Source organism: Lepus europaeus, chromosome 17 (genome assembly GCF_033115175.1).
Source record: "Lepus europaeus isolate LE1 chromosome 17, mLepTim1.pri, whole genome shotgun sequence".
Lineage (NCBI taxonomy): Eukaryota > Metazoa > Chordata > Mammalia > Lagomorpha > Leporidae > Lepus > Lepus europaeus.
Genome location: NC_084843.1, coordinates 8,364,074 through 8,390,187, shown reverse-complemented (window position 1 = coordinate 8,390,187; position 26,114 = coordinate 8,364,074). Strand labels below are relative to the sequence as shown.

General features: G+C 56.2%; 1 protein-coding gene across 1 annotated transcript in view; it reads left to right on the top strand.

Moving 5' to 3' along the window:
- DMBT1 (deleted in malignant brain tumors 1) overlaps positions 1 to 26,114 on the top strand; it is a 71,906-nt gene that overhangs the window by 11,517 nt on the left and 34,275 nt on the right. The window contains exons 4-20 of the mRNA XM_062215181.1: positions 5,339 to 5,371; positions 6,012 to 6,041; positions 9,480 to 9,524; positions 11,073 to 11,111; positions 11,801 to 12,124; positions 13,057 to 13,086; positions 13,595 to 13,633; positions 14,321 to 14,644; positions 15,577 to 15,606; positions 16,115 to 16,153; positions 16,843 to 17,166; positions 18,099 to 18,128; positions 18,637 to 18,675; positions 19,642 to 19,965; positions 21,582 to 21,905; positions 24,096 to 24,134; positions 24,860 to 25,183. Coding sequence (XP_062071165.1) covers positions 5,339 to 5,371; positions 6,012 to 6,041; positions 9,480 to 9,524; positions 11,073 to 11,111; positions 11,801 to 12,124; positions 13,057 to 13,086; positions 13,595 to 13,633; positions 14,321 to 14,644; positions 15,577 to 15,606; positions 16,115 to 16,153; positions 16,843 to 17,166; positions 18,099 to 18,128; positions 18,637 to 18,675; positions 19,642 to 19,965; positions 21,582 to 21,905; positions 24,096 to 24,134; positions 24,860 to 25,183 — 2,337 coding nt within the window. The remainder of the gene's footprint in view (positions 1 to 5,338; positions 5,372 to 6,011; positions 6,042 to 9,479; positions 9,525 to 11,072; positions 11,112 to 11,800; positions 12,125 to 13,056; positions 13,087 to 13,594; positions 13,634 to 14,320; positions 14,645 to 15,576; positions 15,607 to 16,114; positions 16,154 to 16,842; positions 17,167 to 18,098; positions 18,129 to 18,636; positions 18,676 to 19,641; positions 19,966 to 21,581; positions 21,906 to 24,095; positions 24,135 to 24,859; positions 25,184 to 26,114) is intronic.

Genomic DNA, 26,114 nt, shown 5'->3' with positions numbered 1-26,114 from the left:
GGTCACACAGGCTCCTGCGATCCGAGCCTGAGCGCACCACGGCTCTAGAAGCTTCCGACGGAGACTGCAGTTCCCCTTCATAGCTTCTGAGCTCAGTGCCCAGCTTTTGTCGGTTCTCAGCACCGCGAGGCCCCTTGGTGGTGGGAGAGGCCCTGGCTGCTGCTCACTCCCACCTCCCCCAGCCTCCCAGGGTGCCGTCTGTGGGTAGAGAGGAGCTTTTGAAAAGGAGCTGTTGCCTGCCCTGCGGAGTCAGCCATGGCTCAGCCACAGGGCTACCCTGGCAGCCTCCCCGTCGCCTGGCACACGAAGGGAGGTTTGGCCTCCATCAGGACTCTCAGCTCTGCCCATGGGGGCTGCCCGGGGGCAGTGGTGAGGAGGAGGAGTAGCGGGGCGGAAGAGAGGCACGGGTGGGTGACGTGCCCGGGGCCCTCTGCCGTCTACAGTCTGAGCAGCTCTACTGACCTGGGTTAGAGTTCAGGCCTCCCTGGGGAAGGGGCTCTGCCTGTGTGACCCCGGATGAGCGCATTCCCCTTGCAGACCATGGCCCAGTGCTGGGGTTCCAGGGCTTGCCGTGTCTTCTGGGGTTCACTGTGGAGGTTGCGGGGTTCCTGTGCCTTGGGCTGTTCTTTATAGTGGGGCCCAGGCAGCAAGTGTTCCAGCTGCTGCGGGCCTCTCTTCCTTCCTGTTGCTCTTTTCAAATTTTAACTTGAACTTTTATTTACGTGAAAGGCAGAGGATCAGAGGAGAGGATGAGGGAGAAAGAGAGAGAGATCTTCCATCTGTTGGTTTAACTCCCCAGATGCCCACTATAGCCATCCCAGACCCCAGAACTCCATCTAGGTCTCCCACGCAGGTGTCAGGAATCCAGACACTGGAGCCATCACCTGCTGCTTCCCAGGGTGTTGCGTGGGCAGGAGAGCTGGAATTGGCAGTGGAGTCGCCACTCAACCCAGGCACTGCGATATGGGATCCGGTGTCTCAAGAGGGGTTTTAACCACGAGGCCAGACACCCGCCCTTCCGGTCATTCTTAACGGCAGCTTCCACCCGGACATGCGGCTGAAGCAGGTGCTCCTGTCGGTGGGAGGGGAGAGGTGGCTTCATGGAGAGGTTGAGCTGCTGGCCTCAGAGGGCCTCTGAGCAGGGCCATATGAACCCCCAAGTTCATGTGGGGACTAGTTGGGGTACGTGGTGATGAAGCCCAAGGGTCCCCTGGTGGTCACAGGCAGCCCATTCTCCCCCCATGCTGAGGATAGCCACGTCCTCCTGTCCACTGACGCCACACATCTCCCACGTTGGGACCCCTCCCAGGCTGGATTTGAGATGACAGCCGGGTGTCCTCTGCTTCCTTTTTCCTGGTATCAGAACAAAAGGCTCTCAGGCCCTTGTGGCCTTGTGCTCTTTCCTGCTCTCCACCTGGAGGGGCCCGAGGGAGGGAGTGACCAAGTCACCCGAACCTTGTCTCTAAGACCAGGCTAGGCATCTGTGAGGAAGGGACACTTCTCTCACAGATACTACTCCTGCCGACACCTTCCTCTGCCAAGCTCAACACTTTTCCTGATGGTCCCAGACCTAGCTTCATAACCACTCTGAGCCCTGCGCTCTCGGAACCCGCTGATCATCACCGATGCGTGTCTGCTGAGAGGGATTCTCCAGCAGACGTGCAGCCCTGTGTCGTTCACTTGTGCATGGTTGGAGGCAGTGAGAGAATGAACAGAGCTGGGAGCGTGAGTGTTCCTCAGAGGAACCACAGGAGAAGCTGGAGGGTCACAGGGGAAATTGCAGCTTGAGTGACTTTCATCTGGGTGAAGCCGCATGCACCCTTGATCCTGGCTGGTGGCTGACACAAGCCCTGGGCTCATGTGCCCTTCCAGAAGGAGGCTCGGACACTACTCATTAGCAGCAGGAAGTCAACGTGTCATCCGCTAGTCCTGGTGTTGTAGCTAAGAGGCAGGACACTGCTCATGCCAGACGGGACAACGGGGACGCCCTGCAAAGCTGCCTGCTTCTTACCAACATGCCAGCCGCCCAGCGTGTCTCACTAACCGGACCAGGCAGCCTTCTTGGCTGATTGGCAGGAGATTGTCAAAGTCTAGTGATGGAGATGCCATCAAGTGAGTGCTGGTTGCAAAGCAAACCCGAGGGATGCCATTTTCTGCAAGGTGGGCAGAGGCTGGGGCCAGGCTTCCTGACTTTGCCCAGCTCCAAGCGTCATACAGCGTGAATGCCAAGGGCGAGAACTCCAAACCCTGTGAATTGGTCGCAGGTGGTTCAGTGTGAGGACACATGTTTCTCAGCTCCTGTGCTCTGGGGTTAGTGAGAGTCCCAGGGGACGGTGGCTGGAGCTGGGGCAGGCCCGCGGCCTCCACTGACTTGTTCCTCGTGCCCTCTGCTCTCCCGTCACGCCTGCACTGTTGTCATCCTCATTCCTCCAAGGCAGGCTGTATGCACAGGGGCCAGGACAAATGAGCTCTCCCCTTTGGCATGGTGTTCTGTGTTTGCGCAGCAGCCCACATCCTGCTTCCCACAGATTCATTCACTCTCCAAGGCGCAGATCAAGCCCATGTTCAGGCAGCGCTTGGTAGCCTGGGGGGTGCCCCTAGGAGGAAGCTGGAAATCACACGCCAATGCTGGTGTGTTTGCAGTTGGGCCACGGCCAGGTCATTCAAGCAGCGATCAATCAAACACACCTAAGCTGCTCCCTCAGATTAGCCGGTGACCGTCAGCACGGCCCCTCACTTCCTTCAGATTGATTTATGGCAGCAGTAGGGTGATTATACCACCTCAGAGGACACGCCTCCTCTCACCCAGGAACCCATAAATACCAAGGGAACACCACGTAGGTGCAGAGGAAGCCAGCACCATGGACATCTCCACTGTCGTCCTCGCACTCAGTCTGTTATGGGGTCCAGCTCTATCTCAAGGTATTCGTCTCATTGTATTCACGACCTCCCCTCCTGCGAACCCAGCTGTGGCGAGTGATAGCTACTTGTTCCACCTCCAGGGCTATTCGTGGTTGGTATTCATGGTGACTGGCAAGTGTTTAGAAGGAGCAGTGCTTTCTGATTTTGCTTTTGACTGAGAAGGACAGAGGGTTGTAGTTAGACCACGCCAATCACTACATATGATGAAGGAGAGGAAATGATTGCTTGGGCTTAGAATCCTTGAGGTTCAGGGAAGAGGGATGCTTACTCATCAGAAGCCTCGAGTTTGTCCTCGTTGGTTAAGTACATGCTTTGTGTGTTCTGGAAACTGGCAGAAGAGGCTCCCCTGTAAATGCCCGCCACGTGCCTTCCTCCTGCAGGCGTGTCTGGCTTGAGACCAGTATTTGCCGAGCGAATCAGGCCAAGTAACTGACACAGACAAGATGATCAGGATCCCAGACCTGTGGCTGTCACTCACTGTTAGACCAGTGATTTGCAGCTGGATCCCTCAGGCCCGGCTTTGTGTTCTTAGAGCATCCGGTGGTGACCGTGGTGACCGGGACAGAGCTGGTGGGGAGGCCCGGCGATTGTTGAGTGGCAGTGTCCGTTTACTGAGATTCTGTGCGAGCAGGACCATTTGCCTTTCTCTCTCTCTCTCTCTCTCTCTCTCTCTCTCTCTCTCTCTCCATCCCCCCCCCCTCCTCTGTCTCTTGAAGGGTACCAGACCATGCCCTGCTGTGGCTGTGTCTCCCCACAGCCTGACGACCCCTGGGTTTCAGCTCCCCACATGTTCCTCCTGTTTTCTACCCATGATTTTATTCTATTTCCTGGGATAACCTGCACTTCCCACTCTCCAGTAGTGTCACGTCTGGCTGTGGTCCTGTCTCATGCTGTTCCCACTGCCTGGCATTCTGGCTCTTGCCTGCCTCCAGCTGGCTAAATAGGACCTCTTTCCAAATACCGTGGATCTCAACACATCCACATACATGCAGACACACTCACACAGAGACGCATCACAGAGACACACAATAGACACACACACAGATGCATGTGTGCGCACACACACTTGTATACAATAAATCATACCTCTCACACAGAGGAGACACACTCACACACACACTCGTATACAACACATCATACCACACACACAGAGGAGACACACAGACACACTCACACATCCACCCACTCGTATACAGCAGATCCTACCTCTCACACACACACAGACACACTCACACACACACTTGTATACAACAGATCATACCTCTTACACACACACATCCACAAACTCACAGCTGTACCTCCCTCACACAAACACAGACACACAGACACGGAGAGGAAGGTGCACACACAGACACACATTCACACACTTGTATACAACAGATCATACCTCTCTCACACACACATCCACACACTCACAGCTGTCCCTCCTGCACACAAACACAGACACACAGACATGCAGGGACAGGTGCGCACCTGGACACACAGGCACACAGAGTGGCGCCACTCTCATCTCCTATGGCCGCTGGGCCAGCCCGGGCTTCTTGTGCTGAGCTCCCTGTGGTTGTTTCTAGGATCCCACTCCGCTAGCATCTCTGGAGGGAGGGACCACGCCTGGCTTAGCACCTTACACCGCTAAGAACTTAGCAGTTTGCTGGCTCCCAGCGCCCCTAGCTGGCAGCCAGGATCTCTGGTGCCCAGCTCTGACCTGGTGGGACAGAGGGCGCGGCCGGGAGCCACCTTCATGTCATATCCTCCTGCCAGGTCCTGAGCAGTACTTGCACTTCCTTTTCTGGTTTATGGGGCATTACGCTCTCTATCAGGGACTGAATTAACCACCACACAGGCACCATTGCTGCAGGTGGTCGTTCCTCCACTTCCATGGGAACTGGCTCCAGGACCCCCTGGTGGATACCAAAGTCCGCGGATGCTCAAGATCCTCGTATAAAATGACATGGTGCACCCACATCCACCTGTGTACTTGGAGCCGTCTCTAGATGGCATGTATACGTTCTGCTGTATAATTCTACATAACTGAATTGTACGACAAGAAGACAATCTGTACATGTGTAGCAGAGCTGACTCTTTCCCAAGTAGTTCTGAGCTGCCCTCAGTTGAGTCCGCAGAAGTGAAGCTGCAGGTGCACAGTGCTGACTGTGCTGATTCCACCGTTTGGCTTTTTCTGACGCGTGAAAATGGAGGTGCGTTGTTTGAGCTTGAATTCTGGGAGGCAGCACAGCCCTGCTGAGAGGTCCGTGCTCTTGGCTTGGGTAGTAGACGTTGCTCTGTGTGTGCTGGCTGTGCTTCTGCCTCCGAGCCCTGCTGGCTTCCCAGGACAGGAGGACACGGCTCCCAGGGTGCAGCACATGGCTCCCAGGGTGCAGCACAGGCGTCTCTGATCTCTTTCCTTCCTTTGTAGCTACTGCTGCTACCACAGATGTGTCCACAGCTGGTAAGTATTTCAAAACCAATATGTTGTATGACTGAGTTTTTCACCCTCTATAGTTACTTGTATCCTGAGAATAAATGCTGCCTTGTGGCATTTGAACGAGTGGCATGAGGGCCGCAGGAAGTACAGTTTGTCTTCTTTCAGCGGTGGTGTAAACGGACCATGTGGCTCCAGTCACGCTGCACTGCGGTTTTATTTTGCCTCTGCCTCAAGCTCCAGGGCGTGTCAGAAGCAGAGCGCTTGCCTGAACGCAGACCCTGGGGTCCACCTCCCTCTACCTCTCTTGAGACCCCCTTTGGAGAGCAGAGCTCAGGAATCTACAGTTTTCGCAAACCCACTTGAGGATGAGAAGTCCAGCCACACCTTAGTGTTGACAGTGTCATTAAAGGAGCATCACTCTGCTAAGAATCTATAAAGCAGGAGATAGGCACCTCTATTTTACATGCTCTCTATTTTTCTTTATTTTGTTAAGATTATTGAGTACTTCGTATGCGACCCAGTTACTGCAGTCTGCCAGCTCCGTTTTGGCAAGCCCACTGGAGGCATCAGGCCAAGACTGAACTTCAGCGCCCTCTGGCATGATTGTGAGGTTCTGCAACCTGTAGATTGTCTCTTTTCTAAGTTGAGTCTGATTTCTTTCTAGGCCAGTGGATCCCATATACCACCTACCATGGTAAGACCCTCTCGTTCTCCACTCCTCTTCCAGGGCCTTCTCTGGCTGGCCCGGCCAGTTTGGGTGCAGTTGGCTAGTTGAGACTGAGTACAGCCTTGGCCTTAGAGCAAATGCCTGCTTTTTGGAATGTAGGGATGGAGCGGGGTTGAGAGATGTGGGTGCCCAGGTCCTGGGCATGTCCCAGGTGCACACTCAGCCAATCCCGTCTCTCATTCTTCCTTCTATGTCCCAGTCACTCTTGAGATGAAATTAGCTTCAACTTGGTGTCAGGAGAGATAGTTTAAAAAAATCAGTACTTTTTTTTCTCACTAGTAGTAGCAGTTATTGAGAAGGTAACTAACATCTACAATTACCTGTTAAATATCCTGCACAAAATTATTTTCATACATTACATGAATTAATACAAAAGAACATTTAAAGCACTGGCACATAATAAATGCTTAGCTAAAAAATAATAAACCCTATTATCATGAAGTCTCCCCAGCACCGCCCTGAGGTAAGTGTTTTTATGCCCATTTTGCAGATAGGAAAACCAGGGCATAGTTAGCTAATTTGTCCATGCTTCTGTGTCTAGGTCGTATGGCTAGTGGCAGGGAAGAGATTTGAACCCAGGAGAAGGGCCTTTCCCCCACCTGTGACTAACCGAGCCCATCTCCCCACTGTGTGCAGTGAGAGTGTGCAGACTTTTGTGCCCAAGTTTGATATGTCAGGGACATCTGCACATCCACTTAGGGCAACAACTCTGCCACTGCAGCCTGGCCTGGGTGGAGGCCAGGCCCTCCCCTCCCAGGACAGTGGCTGGGAAAGACCCAAGGGGCAGATTTCTGGCACCCAGGAGGAGATAGGCTGAGGCAAGGGATGCAGTTCTAGGAGCGACCAGCAGGGGGCAGTAAGGAGGCCCAGAATACACCTTTGGAAGACCCTGAGATTGGCCTTTCCTCCCTCTTTTCTTGGCCCATCCCCCATCCCTGGACCAATAGCAACCACCTGTCTCCTTACCCCCATCCCAGTCCAACCTCTCACTCTCTGACACAGATTTCTCGTAACTTCAAGATAGCCACAGCCAGCATTGGGACCCCTCCAGCCCTACAGCCTACTTTTCTTACGTAGTCAGTGCAGTGGGTGACTTAGGGGCACCATGTCGGGCGGCGACATGGTGCCATTGGCCTGCCAGCTGTGGCCGTCTTTACACTGGGCATCCTTTCATGGGAGAGGAGGCTGGCAGGGCAGGGTGAGGCCTGCCCTTGGGACAGCACTATCTTGGACTTGATCCTCATGGGAATTGGGACACTTTGAACGGGGAAGTGACTGGAATACAGCTGTGCTTAGTAAAGAAAAAACCTGGAGGCTGTTGGGTGGAGAGGTGCATCCCATTAGCACAGGAATGGGCATGGAGCAGGCACTCCCAAAGCACTGAGACACTGAGTCTAGGTGATTAGAGAAAGGAAGGCAGAGGTCAGTCACCTGGGTGACACCTGGAGAAGGCCAGGTTCAAGACAGTGGAGGTCAAACCGGCTGAAATGGCAGTGAGAGTAAGAGGCAGAAGTGAGCCCCGTGACAGATACAGAGGTGAGAAGGAGCCACCAACTGTGACCCCCAGATTTCCACCACAGTTGGCATGGAGCATGGAGAGGTCTTTGCTGACATCCAGGGAGCCGTAGAAGCGTTGGTCTGGAACTCGGGGCTGGGCCAGGACCAGACAGGTGGACCCAGGGGTCCTCTGTCTGCAGAGTTCTCAGAGTATATGAGGTTCTCCAGGGGGCCAAGGCCAAGTGAGAAAGGGGCAAAGACAGTGAGTGGTACGTTAGGTCCTGAAGAGGGAGAGACCAGTGTGGGGTGGCCGAGGCAGGGGGGAGGGGGGTGCAGGGCGGGGCAAGCCAGGGGGACAGCGATCGTGAAGCCGAGGACTTCCCGCTGTGTCAATGCAGGTTTGCCCGTGAGACTGGTGGATGGAGGTGACCGGTGTCAGGGCCGGGTGGAGGTCCTGTACCAAGGCTACTGGGGCACCGTGTGTGACGACAGCTGGGACACCCAGGATGCAGATGTCGTCTGTCGGCAGCTTGGCTGTGGCCGTTCCGTGTCTGCCCTGGGCGGGGCTCATTTTGGTCAGGGCTCGGGGAACATTCTCTTGGGCGCTGTGTACTGCTCAGGATGGGAGCCTGATCTGTCGAGCTGTCCTCATGACGGGTGGTACAACCATGAGTGTGGCCACAGGGAAGACGCCGGAGTCGTGTGCTCAGGTAGTGCGAATGTCGCTGTGCTGTCACCTGTGTGACTCCAAGGACAGGTGCTGACTGGGTTGATACCGTGGTGTGTGTGTGTGTGTGCACGTGCACACACATGTTTGCAGTCCACACACTCTGCTGTGAACCATGCAGCAGCCCCTGGCCTTTTTCACACACGCAAGCATCCAGGCCCAGAGGCACTAAGGGATCTGCCTGTTGTCCTAGCACTGGGAAGTGTTGGGCTCAGGTTTCAATTCACGCTCCCTTCGCAGGCGGCCAACACCATTGCTTGGTGGCCTGGCTTTGGCGAGCAGCATGGTGACCATCCCTGGCCCGGGATATCTAAGTAAATATCCTCTACGTGGTAGGAGGATGGGGAACTCAGGTCTTTAATACTTAAATATGCACCAAGATCCAATCAGAGGTGACCAGTATGTCCTCTATATCACACTAAATGACACGCAGAAGACAACCTAGTGAGAAGGAAGTTGTCCCTACCTCAACCCAGGCTGCATCCAATCCCAAAGCTGTATTTCTTGTGTTCTTGCTTGGTGCTGGCAGGTGTTCAAACACCGACAAGACCTTTAATCCACGAAGAATCCTCCAAGTTCCCCAGAAGGTACCCCAAAGAGGAGCTTCTGGGTGAACAGTCCACTTTAGGGCATCCCCTAGTGTGTGCAGTGCAGTGTGGACTGGCCTCTGTGTAATGCCACGTGCACCACGTGGCCATGATATTCCAGCCACCACTTGGGAACAGGTGCCCCCAGGGAGTCGCCTCTGAGCGGTTTTACTCCAGCATTCTGAAATGCCTCTTTGGGAACTTGGGGCCATCTTCTCAGGAATAGCTCAGTACTGGTCAATGTTTGCCACGTGGGGGTGTGTGTGAGCTATAGAAGCAGCCGGATGTTACTGGGAGTCTGACTGTGGCTAGGGTGGGCTGTTCGTGGACCAGGTTTTAGGTGGATACCATGGAAGCAGGGGAGGTAGAGGATGGTGGCAGGGTGGAGGATGCTCATGGCAGTTTACCAGTGCTGAAGAGGGGCTGGCAAAATCGCAGGCATGGCATTGGGCTTCACAAGGAAAAGCCACAGCCTTTTAGCCATGGGGAGGGCCTTCGGGATCTCTGGTCTGGCCCTTGTTGGTTTCAGAGCTGAGGAAGCAAGGGCCACTCCCCTTCAAATGAGGGCTGACATTCAACCATTTCATCCTGCAGATTCCTTGTCTTCCTCACGGACTCCTGTGCGAACAACGACAGAAGGTAATGTCTGCCACGAGGAATCCCTGTGGGCTCCTTCCCCGGCTGCATCCATGCGTCCATGTCTGACCCAGAGTGGGGCAGAGCATGCAGGAGAGGGGCTAGGCTCCTAAGGAGGAGCCTTATGAATTAAGCCTCTGCCCTGAGCAGGAGTCCTGTCCATGGGTCATGCTCCTGAGATGGGGGCAGACCAACCTGAAGATACTCCATGGTGGAGCCCCGTGTCCTGGTGCTAGGGGTTCTGTAGCTCATGCTGCAAGAGGAAAAGCTGCTCATTCCTCTGTGGTGGTTTCTCCTGGGTCTCTGTACACAGTAGAAAGAGCAGCAGGGCCTCACAAGCCCAGCCAGGGAGGGAGGCAAGGGGCAGAGGGGTTCAGTTGACATGCATGTGACAAGACTGTAGCCAGGACTTACCTGGAGCTGCTCCCGTCGGGACCTGCGGTGTGGGAAGGGGCCACCCTTCTACTAGATCTGGAGACCTCCTAGGTAAGGCCAATAGCAGATCCTCTGTCCCCTGACTGCAGTAGCTTAAGAGTAGCGCTTAGATGACCTCCTCTCTAAGCCCTGGCACCCAGGTAATTCTTGTAGGTGTCCAGATAAGTGTCAGTGCTCATTGGAGCAGCTTGAAAGGATACATTTACACCTAGTATCTTGCTTCAAAGGGAAACCGTAGAAGAATCTTCACTAAAGTCACAAACAAGGCAAGTGTGCCCTCCAACCCCAGTGCTATTCAGTGTTGTACTGGAGATACAAGCCAGTGCAATAGGATAAGAGAAATCAGTAGAGAAAAGATGGACATATGTCAGTGTTGCTCCTAGGACATCCTGGGGTCATCAGGCTTCTCTCCTGCAAGAGGAGTCCTGTCTCTTGGGGTGGGTCCAAGACTCTGCCCAGAAAAAGGGCTGGATAGAAAACACACAGACAGTCCTAGGCGCCTCCAGGATTTCGCTGGGAAGAGGAGCTGCAGTCACCTGGAGCTCTAGAGACTCAGGTTCTGGCAGAGCAGTCGTTGTCCTTTTCCTCATGAAGAATTCATGACCTGGTAGAGCTCAGGCCACTTAGAGATCCTTGTTTACCGAGAACCTCTGAATCTCCTACCAGCCCCGAGACCTTGACCCTTAGTAGGAACATGCAAGAAATATTCTGCACCTTGAATCCAACGTCAGGTTAGCGCCAGCTAACCTGGTGACCAGTCATTATGCTACCCCCACCCTCACCGACTCAGAGCCCCTCCTAATGCTTGTTAAAAGTGTCAGAGTCTGGACAGTGGTGTGCCGGAGTTGCTGACTAAGGATGGAGCACGTGGAACAGGCAAAGGTGTTTTGCCTGAGCAGAGATATTGCAGGGTCGAGACCTGGAGGGGCCAGGGAAGTCCAGCAGGGCCTTGTCCATGGCTGAGCTGGAGCAGGAGCCCTGAGGAGACACAGGGAGCAAGGGGCAGGGTCTGGAGCAGAACCACGGTTGTGACAGCTGCCTGGTCCAGGGAACATTTTGTTCTTGGCCCTTTTCCTTCAGGTGTAACTTTTGCCTTGTCCTTGTTGCCCTTTACAGAAACATGGCCGAGCACGATCATCCAAGAATCCACCCCAGGTGAGTGTCCCCTCGCCGTCCCTGGGGCTCACTGCCTGGCTCTGAATGGACCCTGGAGCTGCTGCTGAGAGGAGGAGGCTGCCAGTGTGCGGGGCCTCATTCTTGTCCCTGGGCATCGGGGGTGTGGAGAGCACAGTGTCTGAAGGTCGTGTCCTTGAGGCCGGGACCCGTGTCCAGTAGGATCCTGTCCAGGGGCTGAGGCATGGTCCCTCTCCACATATTCGGGGTGTGAGCTGGAGGCCCTGTTGATGCCAGGTGACCTTGTGCTTGTCTCTGAGGCCTGATAAGAGTGGGTAAAAAGGCCTTATGTATATAGTTGAATAAGGCCCCGCCATCCACACACATTGCCAGACTCAGACCCTACGTGTGCCCTCAAGCTCCTGAACACGGGTAGAATCTGAGGCCATCATGTCTCTGCAGAGCTCTGTGCTGTGTGTGCACAGAGGTGGGAATGCACAGTGGTTCCTGTCATTCCACTGAAACCCTGGGTGCTTCCAACACTGGAGCTTCCTCCGACATGGAAGTGTACAGTGTCCCTGCCCGTAGCCCTGTGATGAATGAAATTCTGGACATAGTCAAGGGCGACCCAGCTCAAGAGGCCTTTGCCATTGGAATCTCCCGAGTGTGGAACGACCTTAGATCCCTCACCTCCAGACAGGGGTGATGCCGTGTCCTGTGTTCCCCTGTAGATTTCCCACCTGGATTGGAACTGCGACTCGTGAATGGAGGTGGCCGTTGCCAGGGCCGGGTGGAGGTCCTGTACCAGGGTTCCTGGGGCACCGTGTGTGACGACGGCTGGGACATCAATGACGCCCAGGTGGTGTGCAGACAGCTGGGCTGTGGCATGGCTGTGTCAGCCCCAGGAAATGCGCGGTTTGGTCAGGGCCCTGGCCAGATTGTCCTGGACGATGTGAGCTGCTCAGGGCATGAGGCGTACCTGTGGAGCTGCCACCACCGCGGCTGGCTCTTGCACAACTGTGGACACCAGGAGGACGCAGGGGTCATCTGCTCAGGTGGGTGCCCCGCTCCCCAGGCTATGCTTGTCCCAGGGGCCCTGGGCCTGCTCCCACACCTTCATTCTGGGGTCAATGACAGAGAATCCCTCATTCAGAGCAAGCAGGTTTCCTATTCAGACCCCACCCGGCTGTCATCCTATGAGTCTGAAAGTGACTCAGGAGCAGCAGAGCTGAGGTCACAGCCGCCTCCCCAGTGGAGGAATAATGTGGTCAGGATGTGTCCCTTGCTGCAAGCCTTGGCCTATGTTTCCTCGAGGGGGCTGGGACACCAGGTTCTGCACAGGGTCCCTGCAGGGAGGCCAGAAACAAAGAGGTTTTCACTTCTCATCGACCTGCCCTGAATTCCCTCCCGCACTTGTCCTGGGCATCCTTGTTAGGGTCAGCCCCTTTGGGGTGGTGGCTGTTAAAGTGTCTCCTCTCCTGTGTGCCTGTGATCCTGGGTGTTTCTGGAATCTCCCACAGAGGAAAGATTCCTGGTTCAGTGGTCCCCTTAGCATTCCAGGAAGCTGAGGGAGGGAAGTGGGTAAGGACACAGGGAAGGTTGGGAAGAGGCACAGGTGACCTTAGGGGACAGGTGGGACCCTAGGGATGGAGCATAACTGCAGAGCGTATCTAGGAGACCAGGAGGAGACAGCATGGTCCCACCCTGAAGATGGGGTTAGGGTCTTCATCAGTGCGCTGCTTGGGGTGTCTGTGTGCCCCTGCCCTGGGTGACACTGCACAAGTGATGACAACACCTTGGTGGAGATGTAGCCTCAGGAGGCAGAGGTGCAGGCCGTGGCAGTGGGATGCAGGGCAGAGTTCCCTGAAATGAAGGGTGTGGGCGTGAGGACTGCCAGTTCTGTATGTGACTTCATCAGGACTCTGGGGCCTGTGTTGCCAGGTGACAGCTGTGTGCTTTGTGTCTAATCTTCTTCTCTTTGTCACAGATGCCGTGCCCACGACCACACCCCTACCAGGTGAGTCCCCCCGTCCTTATTGGCAAAGGCCCTGTTCTTTCGACTCAGATGCAGCAGGGCCACAGTTGCACCCAGGAGTGGCATACAGTGCCAGGGGATGAGGTGGGTGCAGGGAGAAGGATCTGAGGCTTCCGGTGACCAGTCAGTCCAATGCTACCCTCACCTTCCCTGTCTCACTGCCCTGCCCAATTCTCATGTTCAGTACATCAATTCTGGACAATGGTGTTCCAGCCAGGGTTGTTGACTGAAGATGGAGCAGATGGAGCAGGCAAAGGTGTTTTGCCTGAGCAGAGATATTGCAGGGTCGAGACCTGGAGGGGCCAGGGAAGTCCAGCAGGGCCTTGTCCATGGCTGAGCTGGAGCAGGAGCCCTGAGGAGACACAGGGAGCAAGGGGCAGGGTCTGGAGCAGAACCACGGTTGTGACAGCTGCCTGGTCCAGGGAACATTTTGTTCTTGGCCCTTTTCCTTCAGGTGTAACTTTTGCCTTGTCCTTGTTGCCCTTTACAGAAACATGGCCGACCACGATCATCCAAGAATCCACCCCAGGTGAGTGTCCCCTCGCCGTCCCTGGGGCTCACTGCCTGGCTCTGAATGGACCCTGGAGCTGCTGCTGAGAGGAGGAGGCTGCCAGTGTGCGGGGCCTCATTCTTGTCCCTGGGCATCGGGGGTGTGGAGAGCACAGTGTCTGAAGGTCGTGTCCTTGAGGCCGGGATCCGTGTCTAGTGGGATCCTGTCCAGGGCTGAGGCATGGTCCCTCTCCACATATTCGGGGTGTGAGCTGGAGGCCCTGTTGATGCCAGGTGACCTTGTGCTTGTCTCTGAGGCCTGATAAGAGTGGGTAAAAAGGCCTTATGTATATAGTTGAATAAGGCCCCGCCATCCACACACATTGCCAGACTCAGACCCTATGTGTGCCCTCAAGCTCCTGAACACGGGTAGAATCTGAGGCCATCATGTCTCTGCAGAGCTCTGTGCTGTGTGTGCACAGAGGTGGGAATGCACAGTGGTTCCTGTCATTCCACTGAAACCCTGGGTGCTTCCAACACTGGAGCTTCCTCCGACATGGAAGTGTACAGTGTCCCTGCCCGTAGCCCTGTGATGAACAAATTCTGGACATAGTCAAGGGCGACCCAGCTCAAGAGGCCTTTGCCATTGGAATCTCCCGAGTGTGGAACGACCTTAGATCCCTCACCTCCAGACAGGGGTGATGCCGTGTCCTGTGTCCCCCTGTAGATTTCCCACCTGGATTGGAACTGCGACTCGTGAATGGAGGTGGCCGTTGCCAGGGCCGGGTGGAGGTCCTGTACCAGGGTTCCTGGGGCACCGTGTGTGACGACGGCTGGGACATCAATGACGCCCAGGTGGTGTGCAGACAGCTGGGCTGTGGCATGGCTGTGTCAGCCCCAGGAAATGCGCGGTTTGGTCAGGGCCCTGGCCAGATTGTCCTGGACGATGTGAGCTGCTCAGGGCATGAGGCGTACCTGTGGAGCTGCCACCACCGCGGCTGGCTCTTGCACAACTGTGGACACCAGGAGGACGCAGGGGTCATCTGCTCAGGTGGGTGCCCCGCTCCCCAGGCTATGCTTGTCCCAGGGGCCCTGGGCCTGCTCCCACACCTTCATTCTGGGGTCAATGACAGAGAATCCCTCATTCAGAGCAAGCAGGTTTCCTATTCAGACCCCACCCGGCTGTCATCCTATGAGTCTGAAAGTGACTCAGGAGCAGCAGAGCTGAGGTCACAGCCGCCTCCCCAGTGGAGGAATAATGTGGTCAGGATGTGTCCCTTGCTGCAAGCCTTGGCCTGTGTTTCCTCGAGGGGGCTGGGACACCAGGTTCTGCACAGGGTCCCTGCAGGGAGGCCAGAAACAAAGAGGTTTTCACTTCTCATCGACCTGCCCTGAATTCCCTCCCGCACTTGTCCTGGGCATCCTTGTTAGGGTCAGCCCCTTTGGGGTGGTGGCTGTTAAAGTGTCTCCTCTCCTGTGTGCCTGTGATCCTGGGTGTTCCTGGAATCTCCCACAGAGGAAAGATTCCTGGTTCAGTCGTCCCCTTAGCATTCCAGGAAGCTGAGGGAGGGAAGTGGGTAAGGTCACAGGGAAGGTTGGGAAGAGGCACAGGTGACCTTAGGGGACAGGTGGGACCCTAGGGATGGAGCATAACTGCAGAGCGTATCTAGGAGACCAGGAGGAGACAGCATGGTCCCACCCTGAAGATGGGGTTAGGGTCTTCATCAGTGCGCTGCTTGGGGTGTCTGTGTGCCCCTGCCCTGGGTGACACTGCACAGGTGATGACAACACCTTGGTGGAGACGTAGCCTCAGGAGGCAGAGGTGCAGGCCGTGGCAGTGGGATGCAGGGCAGAGTTCCCTGAAATGAAGGGTGTGGGCGTGAGGACTGCCAGTTCTGTATGTGACTTCATCAGGACTCTGGGGCCTGTGTTGCCAGGTGACAGCTGTGTGCTTTGTGTCTAATCTTCTTCTCTTTGTCACAGATGCCGTGCCCACGACCACACCCCTACCAGGTGAGTCCCCCCGTCCTTATTGGCAAAGGCCCTGTTCTTTCGACTCAGATGCAGCAGGGCCACAGTTGCACCCAGGAGTGGCATACAGTGCCAGGGGATGAGGTGGGTGCAGGGAGAAGGATCTGAGGCTTCCGGTGACCAGTCAGTCCAATGCTACCCTCACCTTCCCTGTCTCACTGCCCTGCCCAATTCTCATGTTCAGTACATCAATTCTGGACAATGGTGTTCCAGCCAGGGTTGTTGACTGAAGATGGAGCAGATGGAGCAGGCAAAGGTGTTTTGCCTGAGCAGAGATATTGCAGGGTCGAGACCTGGAGGGGCCAGGGAAGTCCAGCAGGGCCTTGTCCATGGCTGAGCTGGAGCAGGAGCCCTGAGGAGACACAGGGAGCAAGGGGCAGGGTCTGGAGCAGAACCACGGTTGTGACAGCTGCCTGGTCCAGGGAACATTTTGTTCTTGGCCCTTTTCCTTCAGGTGTAACTTTTGCCTTGTCCTTGTTGCCCTTTACAGAAACATGGCCGAGCACGATCATCCAAGAATCCACCCCAGGTGAGTGTCCCCTCGCCGTCCCTGGGGCTCACTGCCTGGCTCTGAATGGACCCTGGAGCTGCTGCTGAGAGGAGGAGGCTGCCAGTGTGCGGGGCCTCATTCTTGTCCCTGGGCATCGGGGGTGTGGAGAGCACAGTGTCTGAAGGTCGTGTCCTTGAGGCCGGGACCCGTGTCCAGTAGGATCCTGTCCAGGGGCTGAGGCATGGTCCCTCTCCACATATTCGGGGTGTGAGCTGGAGGCCCTGTTGATGCCAGGTGACCTTGTGCTTGTCTCTGAGGCCTGATAAGAGTGGGTAAAAAGGCCTTATGTATATAGTTGAATAAGGCCCCGCCATCCACACACATTGCCAGACTCAGACCCTACGTGTGCCCTCAAGCTCCTGAACACGGGTAGAATCTGAGGCCATCATGTCTCTGCAGAGCTCTGTGCTGTGTGTGCACAGAGGTGGGAATGCACAGTGGTTCCTGTCATTCCACTGAAACCCTGGGTGCTTCCAACACTGGAGCTTCCTCCGACATGGAAGTGTACAGTGTCCCTGCCCGTAGCCCTGTGATGAATGAAATTCTGGACATAGTCAAGGGCGACCCAGCTCAAGAGGCCTTTGCCATTGGAATCTCCCGAGTGTGGAACGACCTTAGATCCCTCACCTCCAGACAGGGGTGATGCCGTGTCCTGTGTCCCCCTGTAGATTTCCCATCTGGATTGGAACTGCGACTCGTGAATGGAGGTGGCCGTTGCCAGGGCCGGGTGGAGGTCCTGTACCAGGGTTCCTGGGGCACCGTGTGTGACGACGGCTGGGACATCAATGACGCCCAGGTGGTGTGCAGACAGCTGGGCTGTGGCATGGCTGTGTCAGCCCCAGGAAATGCGCAGTTTGGTCAGGGCCCTGGCCAGATTGTCCTGGACGATGTGAGCTGCTCAGGGCATGAGGCGTACCTGTGGAGCTGCCACCACCGCGGCTGGCTCTTGCACAACTGTGGACACCAGGAGGACGCAGGGGTCATCTGCTCAGGTGGGTGCCCCGCTCCCCAGGCTATGCTTGTCCCAGGGGCCCTGGGCCTGCTCCCACACCTTCATTCTGGGGTCAATGACAGAGAATCCCTCATTCAGAGCAAGCAGGTTTCCTATTCAGACCCCACCCGGCTGTCATCCTATGAGTCTGAAAGTGACTCAGGAGCAGCAGAGCTGAGGTCACAGCCGCCTCCCCAGTGGAGGAATAATGTGGTCAGGATGTGTCCCTTGCTGCAAGCCTTGGCCTGTGTTTCCTCGAGGGGGCTGGGACACCAGGTTCTGCACAGGGTCCCTGCAGGGAGGCCAGAAACAAAGAGGTTTTCACTTCTCATCGACCTGCCCTGAATTCCCTCCCGCACTTGTCCTGGGCATCCTTGTTAGGGTCAGCCCCTTTGGGGTGGTGGCTGTTAAAGTGTCTCCTCTCCTGTGTGCCTGTGATCCTGGGTGTTCCTGGAATCTCCCACAGAGGAAAGATTCCTGGTTCAGTCGTCCCCTTAGCATTCCAGGAAGCTGAGGGAGGGAAGTGGGTAAGGACACAGGGAAGGTTGGGAAGAGGCACAGGTGACCTTAGGGGACAGGTGGGACCCTAGGGATGGAGCATAACTGCAGAGCGTATCTAGGAGACCAGGAGGAGACAGCATGGTCCCACCCTGAAGATGGGGTTAGGGTCTTCATCAGTGCGCTGCTTGGGGTGTCTGTGTGCCCCTGCCCTGGGTGACACTGCACAGGTGATGACAACACCTTGGTGGAGACGTAGCCTCAGGAGGCAGAGGTGCAGGCCGTGGCAGTGGGATGCAGGGCAGAGTTCCCTGAAATGAAGGGTGTGGGCGTGAGGACTGCCAGTTCTGTATGTGACTTCATCAGGACTCTGGGGCCTGTGTTGCCAGGTGACAGCTGTGTGCTTTGTGTCTAATCTTCTTCTCTTTGTCACAGATGCCGTGCCCACGACCACACCCCTACCAGGTGAGTCCCCCCGTCCTTATTGGCAAAGGCCCTGTTCTTTCGACTCAGATGCAGCAGGGCCACAGTTGCACCCAGGAGTGGCATACAGTGCCAGGGGATGAGGTGGGTGCAGGGAGAAGGATCTGAGGCTTCCGGTGACCAGTCAGTCCAATGCTACCCTCACCTTCCCTGTCTCACTGCCCTGCCCAATTCTCATGTTCAGTACATCAATTCTGGACAATGGTGTTCCAGCCAGGGTTGTTGACTGAAGATGGAGCAGATGGAGCAGGCAAAGGTGTTTTGCCTGAGCAGAGATATTGCAGGGTCGAGACCTGGAGGGGCCAGGGAAGTCCAGCAGGGCCTTGTCCATGGCTGAGCTGGAGCAGGAGCCCTGAGCAGACACAGGGAGCAAGGGGCAGGGCCTGGAGCGGAACCACGGTTGTGACAGCTGCCTGGTCCAGGGAACATTTTGTTCTTGGCCCTTTTCCTTCAGGTGTAACTTTTGCCTTGTCCTTGTTGCCCTTTACAGAAACATGGCCGACCACGATCATCCAAGAATCCACCCCAGGTGAGTGTCCCCTCGCCGTCCCTGGGGCTCACTGCCTGGCTCTGAATGGACCCTGGAGCTGCTGCTGAGAGGAGGAGGCTGCCAGTGTGCGGGGCCTCATTCTTGTCCCTGGGCATCGGGGGTGTGGAGGGCACAGTGTCTGAAGGTCGTGTCCTTGAGGCCGGGACCCGTGTCCAGTAGGATCCTGTCCAGGGGCTGAGGCACGGTCCCTCTCCACATATTCGGGGTGTGAGCTGGAGGCCCTGTTGATGCCAGGTGACCTTGTGCTTGTCTCTGAGGCCTTGGACTTCAGACCTGACAGGAGCAGGTACCAGACCTGATGTGCAGAGTCTGACCGAGATCCAGTCGTCCACAGACATGGGCAGACCCCGACAGTTCCATACAGAAGTCACCAGGTGCTTATGCTGGGCGAGGTCTGGTGCAATAATTTCTCTGTGCAGAGCTGTGTCCCATGAGTGCCAGAGTTGGAGCAGAGTGCTCATTCCGGTTGCTTCCACTGAAACCCTGGGTGCTTCCATCACCAGAGCTTCAAACCTGGAAGTGTACAGTGTCCCTGCCCGTACCCTGTGATGAACAAATTCTGGACATAGTCAAGGGTGACGCAGCTCAAGAGGCCTTTGGCATTGGAATCTCCCGAGTGTGGAACGACCTTAGATCCCTCACCTCCAGACAGGGGTGATGCCGTGTCCTGTGTTCCCCTGTAGATTTCCCATCTGGATTGGTACTGCGGCGCGTGAATGGAGGTGGCTGTTGCCAGGGCTGGGTGGAGGTCCTGTACCAGGTATCCAAGGACACCACGTATACCTGTACCTGTTAGCTTACACTGATAACATTCCATCTCTGTAAAAATTGATGGCGATACTAGCTTAGGTGCCTTGGATCTTGATAGTCCTCTTAGTGGGAGACATGATGTGGATCCTTATGCTCAAGACAGGGATGGATGACCTGTCCTTTGCTTTCCTCTAGTGGATATATCCGGTTTGCAACTGAGACTGGTGAATGGAAGTGACCGGTGTGAGGGCCGGGTGGAGGTCCTGTACCAGGGTTCCTGGGGCACCGTGTGTGACGACAGCTGGGACCTCAATGACGCTCACGTGGTGTGCAGACAGCTGGGCTGTGGCACGGCCCTGTCCGCCCCAGCCAGTGCCCGGTTCGGTCAGGGCTCGGGGTCGATTGTCCTGGATGACGTGAGCTGCTCAGGCAGCGAGCCCAACCTGTGGAGCTGTTCCCACCGTGGCTGGCTCTCCCATAACTGTGGACACCACGAGGACGCGGGGGTCGTCTGCTCAGGTGGGTCTCCTCATCCCATGGCTTCTTTCCTGGAATGGAGAAGCTTTGTCCTGGTCCCCGGCATCACTTCCAGAACTGTGCTTGGGAACATGAGACTTGTATGTGTGGAAGCTGCTTCTGCCTTGAATCAGACATGTGGTGGCTTTGGGATGGGTGTTGTGTGGCTCACCGACTGGGATCCACATCTGGGCTCATGCTCCATGGAAACTCTGGGCTGTGGAGCTTTGCCTTCAAGCTCTAGGGTGCGGCTTCCATGAGGTCCCGGCCTTAGGAAGCTCAAAGATGCTCTGGCACATGGGCTGCACCTGCAGAGATTCGTCACTAACCCCCCACTCTGATGGCTGCTCTGCACCTCCTCCGGTCCAATGCCTGCTCTCCTCCCCTCCTCGTCGGGTCCTGGCCCCACGGGCTCTGCTGGGTCCTTCTCTTGGGGAAATTGCACTTTCTCCTGCAGACACAGCATAACCCTGGTCTCAGCCAAGTTTTCCTGGTGGCTCTGGAACGACACTGGCTCCAGTTGACTCAGTTTGACTAGATGATAATTTAGCTGAAAGATCTGCTTAGCCCCTTCTGTGGGCAGACGGGACCCCCGCAGACACTCAGAGCAGCCGAGGTGGAAGGCGGGTCTGTTCCTGGTTCTGCTCATCTCAGTGCATGGTGGGAGGTCCTTGTGCGGGAGAAGGGGAATCCTCATACGCTTCGATGTGGGCATGGATGCAGGAGGCCAAGGATGGTCTTCTAAGGAGAGTCGCCGCGGTGCCCTGACGGTGGTGTCCGTGGGTCTTCCCACACTAGCAGAGCATGGGCACGTGTAGCAGGTCTGGGCTGCTGACCATTCCGTTGCCAGCTCTATGCTCTGTGCACCTTGTGTCCTGCCCTAGGTGGTGCTTTATGTCACCTTCAGTCATCTCTGAGAGGGAGCTGTGACGTCTCAGCAGGCCCTGGTGTCCAGGCCGAGCAGCAGAGCCCCCCTCTGGCAGATCTTTTCTGAGCTGGTTATTGTCCCAAGAGGTCACACCCATAGTCTGTATGGACAGCAGCGTTTATCTGTGCTGTCGCTCAGCCTGGCTATGTGTGCTTGCAGCTGTGCACCTGATGACTGGCTGCACTTGGCCTCGATCTGTGTTCTGCTGCTCCCCAAACCTAGTCCAGGATGCTGGCGTCATGGTAGAGACAGAGTGGTGCTCCTGTGGCGCAGGGTGCTGGTGGGGGTTGGTTACTGCACCTGTTCTTCCAGCTCTCAGTAAATGTGGTCAGCCCCGGTTGGCTCCCTGACCCGGTTGAGGTTTTGATACCAAGCCTCAGTGTCTACCTTGGTGTCCAAGGCAGCCTTCCATAAATGGTCAGAGTGTGGAGGGAAAAGCCTGTTGTAATGAACATTCCAGACAGAGGGACGAGGAGGATCCAATGTGGCGTCCAGCAGGGTCTGTCCCCGGGATGCACTTGTGAGGAGAGTGCAGTGACCGCGAGGGCAGGAGGCTGCCTCCATGCCCCTGGTCACAACATTACGAGGGGCCTTCTTTGTTGGTGTGTGGACTGGGCCACCCACAAGCTACACCGTCTTGACTTCCACACTGTAAGAAGGATTCAGACACCAATCATTTTGTGTCCTCTAGGACCAGATTCGCGTTTGGCTGTGAGACTGGTGAATGGAGGAAACCAGTGCCAGGGCCGGGTGGAGGTCCTGTACCGGGGCTCCTGGGGCACCGTGTGTGACGACAACTGGGACATCAACGACGCCAGCGTGGTCTGCAGGCAGCTGGGCTGTGGCTGGGCTGTGTCAGCCCCAGGAAGTGCCAGCTTCGGGCAGGGTTCGGGATCCATTTTCTTGGATGACGTGTCCTGCTCGGGCCAAGAGCCGTACCTGTGGAACTGCTCACACAGTGGCTGGCTCTCCCACAACTGTGGCCACCAGGAGGACGCAGGAGTCATCTGCTCAGGTGGGTGCCCAGTCTGCTGGCTCCCTCCCGGGAAATGCGCCATGACAACGACTTAAACCTGGTGTCAGGGCTGTGTCTGCTGCCCTGAGACAGGACCGTGTGCAGAGGGAGAGGCTTCTCAGGGCAGCCGCGCCAGCACCTCTTGGTTTCTGGAGGATCTGGGGTTTCCTTGGTTAACCGACTGCAGAGTACAGTGTCGGGCTCCCCGTAGGCAGCATGGCCTGGTCAGTGCGTGTCCAGTCCACCTGCTGAGGGCAGCATTGGCTTGCAGCTGACTTGGCCAGCAGTGTTGGGCTCAGTCTCCATCCTCCTGGGGGCAGAAGCTCAGAGGCCTTTCATTTTCCCTGGATCCCCACCCGCAGTGGTCCCAGGCATCCTGGTCATGGTCAGACACTTTCAGAGTGGTGGCTGTTCAAGCCTCTCCTCTCCTGGGTGACTGCGACCCTGGGTGCTGTGGGCAGCCTCTACTTGGAACAGATTCTCGGGTCAGTGGTCTCTTAGGATTCTGGAGAGCTGAGGCTGGGATGGGAGGGTGGGCATAGGACTGGCGGGGAGGAGAAAGTGGCTTGTTAGGAGCGTGATTGGACCTCGGGGATGGAGCCTACTGGCCGAGGCTATGTTTAGGAAGCACATAGAGCCTCAGAATAGTACTCCCAGGGATCGGGGAGTTGTGGTCCTCATCAGCTCAGTGCTTGGGGTGGCCGTGTACAGGTCTGCTGGGTGTGACTGCCCAGGCCTCGGTGGCCTGTCCTGGGCCAGGGGGTGACGTTATCCTGTTGGAGAGGTGACCTCAGCCAGAGGATCAGGCATGGCAGAGGGATGCAGGGTCAGCTTGCTGGAGGTTGAAGAGTTCAGGTGGACAGTGGCAGTGTGCACACAGTGGGGCAGGGAGACCATCAGCTCAGGGGGTCAATTTGCTGAGACTCCTGGACCGGGCATCCTGGGGGCTTCTGTGCTCGGTGTGCCCCTCCCTCTGCAGTCACAGATCTCCGGCTTGTGCCCAGCTTGTCAGTGAGCCCTCCGTGTGCTTGTCTGCTGCGTCCCTGCCCGTCTTCCCCAAGGGCACCACCTCCTCCATCTTGGCTGACACTGCGGGGTTTGTTACTTTCCCTCGCTCTGAAGCCTGGGACTCCCACAAGGGCTTCTTGACCGGACATGAGGATTCCCACGGCGCCTGTCCTGTCATCTCTCCATCTGGATTGAACTCCCTAGATTGCTGCTCTCCTAGTTGGCATCCCTGGCACGTTCACAAAAGTGACCTGTCTTCCGGGAATGTTGAGCCTTTTGTGGCGAATGCTGACTTGAAGTGTCTGAGACTGTTCTGCCACTTCTGAGCTTCTGCTCATAGATCAGGACAGTCTGGGTACCTCTGTCCACCTCTGTGAGCCGCCTGCAGGTGCCGCACTTGATATCTCCACCCATGAGGGGCAGAGGTCCTGCCGCCTGTATGTTTGGAGAAATGAATTGCTCTGCTGTGTTAGGAAGAAGTGAATCCAGGTCTCTCCCGCAGGCCTCCCACTTCCCTTACCGAGTGGCTCCAGTTCAGAGTCTGGAGCATGTGCCAGATCACTATGTGGCCGATAGGCCGTGTGGGGAAGCAGGAAATGTTGTGCAGATTTTTTTTAAAAAAAATTGTAATTTTGTATCTGAATGACGAAGTGACAGAGAAATACAGAGAGAGCACTGGAAAATCTTTCATATGCTAGTACACGAAATAAACAACCACAACAGGCTGCAGTGGACCGAGCCCAAGCCGGAAGGAAACCTCATCTTGGTGCCCCACTAGAGTGACAGGCTCTCACGTACTTGGGGCATTGCCTGCTGCTTCCCAGGCACATTATCAGCATACAGGATCCGACGTGGGGTAGCTAGTATTTGGACCTGAATTCCAAGGGTGACACCTGCGACCCAAGAGGTGGTTTAACTGACTGCACCCCCACAGCAGCCCCGGTGTGCTAGTTTTGAACATTGCTCGCCGAGAGAGGGGATGGGGTGAGTGTGTGCTTCAGCCTAGCCATTGCCCATGGATAAGCTTGGGTGGAGCCTTGCCCAGGTGATGGATGGGGAGTGAGTGGGCAGGAACCAGGACGCAAGTGCTGTCATGATACCTGCCTGACCAAGAGAGCTTCTTCTTCCAGTCCTTTTCTGTGCCAGTCTAATGTTGGCTTTTTTCCTTGTTGCCGATTCCAGATGGATTGACAACCACAGCGCCACCTGTATCCACCACAGGTAAACCATCCCTTCAGCTACCCAGGTGCTAGCCCTCCAGCTCCGGGTAAACAGTGGACTTGCCACTGACATGGTGAGGCTGCCTTTGCCCTGCCATTCCGTCTCCCTGTGTTAGTGGAGTGGAAAGTGGAGCCCCAAGGCTCTTACTAGAGCCTGACGTAGCCTGGGTGTTGGTCCTCAAGTCCATTTGGGTTTGGCTCATATGCACAAGAATGCCTCTGGTCCAAGAGTTAAGGACAAGCCTGGGGCCCTTGCTGGGCCTGCCAGGACATGTTTCCTCGTCTGAAGTAGAGGACGAATGAACTGAATAGAGTGGGTGAGGGGTCTGACCATGGTCCTGCTCTCCTCTGACCCTTTCCAGAACCCCTACAGGCCAGTGCTGATGCCAACAAGCTGTTGAACATGGGGTGGGTCTGAAGCTGCCGTCTCTCCCTGTGCAGCTCTCCCTGTGAAGGTGCCAAGGGCTGGGAGTGGAGAGGACGTGCAGTCTCTTCCACATTGATCATGTGCCCCCTAACTGTGCTCCCCAAAACTGGAGCTTCCTTGGTCCTGGGACACTAGATTGTCCTTGCTCTTTTTACTTGAAAAGTTCAATCTCTGTGTACATTTGATGGCGACACCAGCTCAGGTGCCTTGGATCTAGAAGAGTCTTCTAGGTGTGAAGCATGACGTGGATCCTTATGCTCAAGACAGGGATGGATGACCTGTCCTTTGCTTTCCTCTAGTGGATATATCCGGTTTGCAACTGAGACTGGTGAATGGAAGTGACCGGTGTGAGGGCCGGGTGGAGGTCCTGTACCAGGGTTCCTGGGGCACCGTGTGTGACGACAGCTGGGACCTCAATGACGCTCACGTGGTGTGCAGACAGCTGGGCTGTGGCACGGCCCTGTCCGCCCCAGCCAGTGCCCGGTTCGGTCAGGGCTCGGGGTCGATTGTCCTGGATGACGTGAGCTGCTCAGGCAGCGAGCCCAACCTGTGGAGCTGTTCCCACCGTGGCTGGCTCTCCCATAACTGTGGACACCACGAGGACGCGGGGGTCGTCTGCTCAGGTGGGTCTCCTCATCCCATGGCTTCTTTCCTGGAATGGAGAAAGCTTTGTCCTGGTCCCCGGCATCACTTCCAGAACTGTGCTTGTATGTGTGGAAGCTGCTTCTGCCCTTAGGCAGACAAGCCGTGGCTCTGGGATGGGTGTTGTGTGGCTCACCGATTGGGATCCACATCTGGGCTCATGCTCCATGGAATCTCAGGGCCATGGCATTGCCTTCAGGCTCTAGGGTGCAGCTGCCATGCAGTCCCTCCCTAGGAAGTTCAGAGATGCTCTGGCACATGGGCTGCACCTGCCGAGATTCGTCACTAACCCCCCACTCTGATGGCTGCTCTGCACCTCCTCCGGTCCAATGCCTGCTCTCCTCCCCTCCTCGTCGGGTCCTGGCCCCACGGGCTCTGCTGGGTCCTTCTCTTGGGGAAATTGCACTTTCTCCTGCAGACACAGCATAACCCTGGTCTCAGCCAAGTTTTCCTGGTGGCTCTGGAACGACACTGGCTCCAGTTGACTCAGTTTGACTAGATGATAATTTAGCTGAAAGATCTGCTTAGCCCCTTCTGTGGGCAGACGGGACCCCCGCAGACACTCAGAGCAGCCGAGGTGGAAGGCGGGTCTGTTCCTGGTTCTGCTCATCTCAGTGCATGGTGGGAGGTCCTTGTGCGGGAGAAGGGGAATCCTCATACGCTTCGATGTGGGCATGGATGCAGGAGGCCAAGGATGGTCTTCTAAGGAGAGTCGCCGCGGTGCCCTGACGGTGGTGTCCGTGGGTCTTCCCACACTAGCAGAGCATGGGCACGTGTAGCAGGTCTGGGCTGCTGACCATTCCGTTGCCAGCTCTATGCTCTGTGCACCTTGTGTCCTGCCCTAGGTGGTGCTTTATGTCACCTTCAGTCATCTCTGAGAGGGAGCTGTGACGTCTCAGCAGGCCCTGGTGT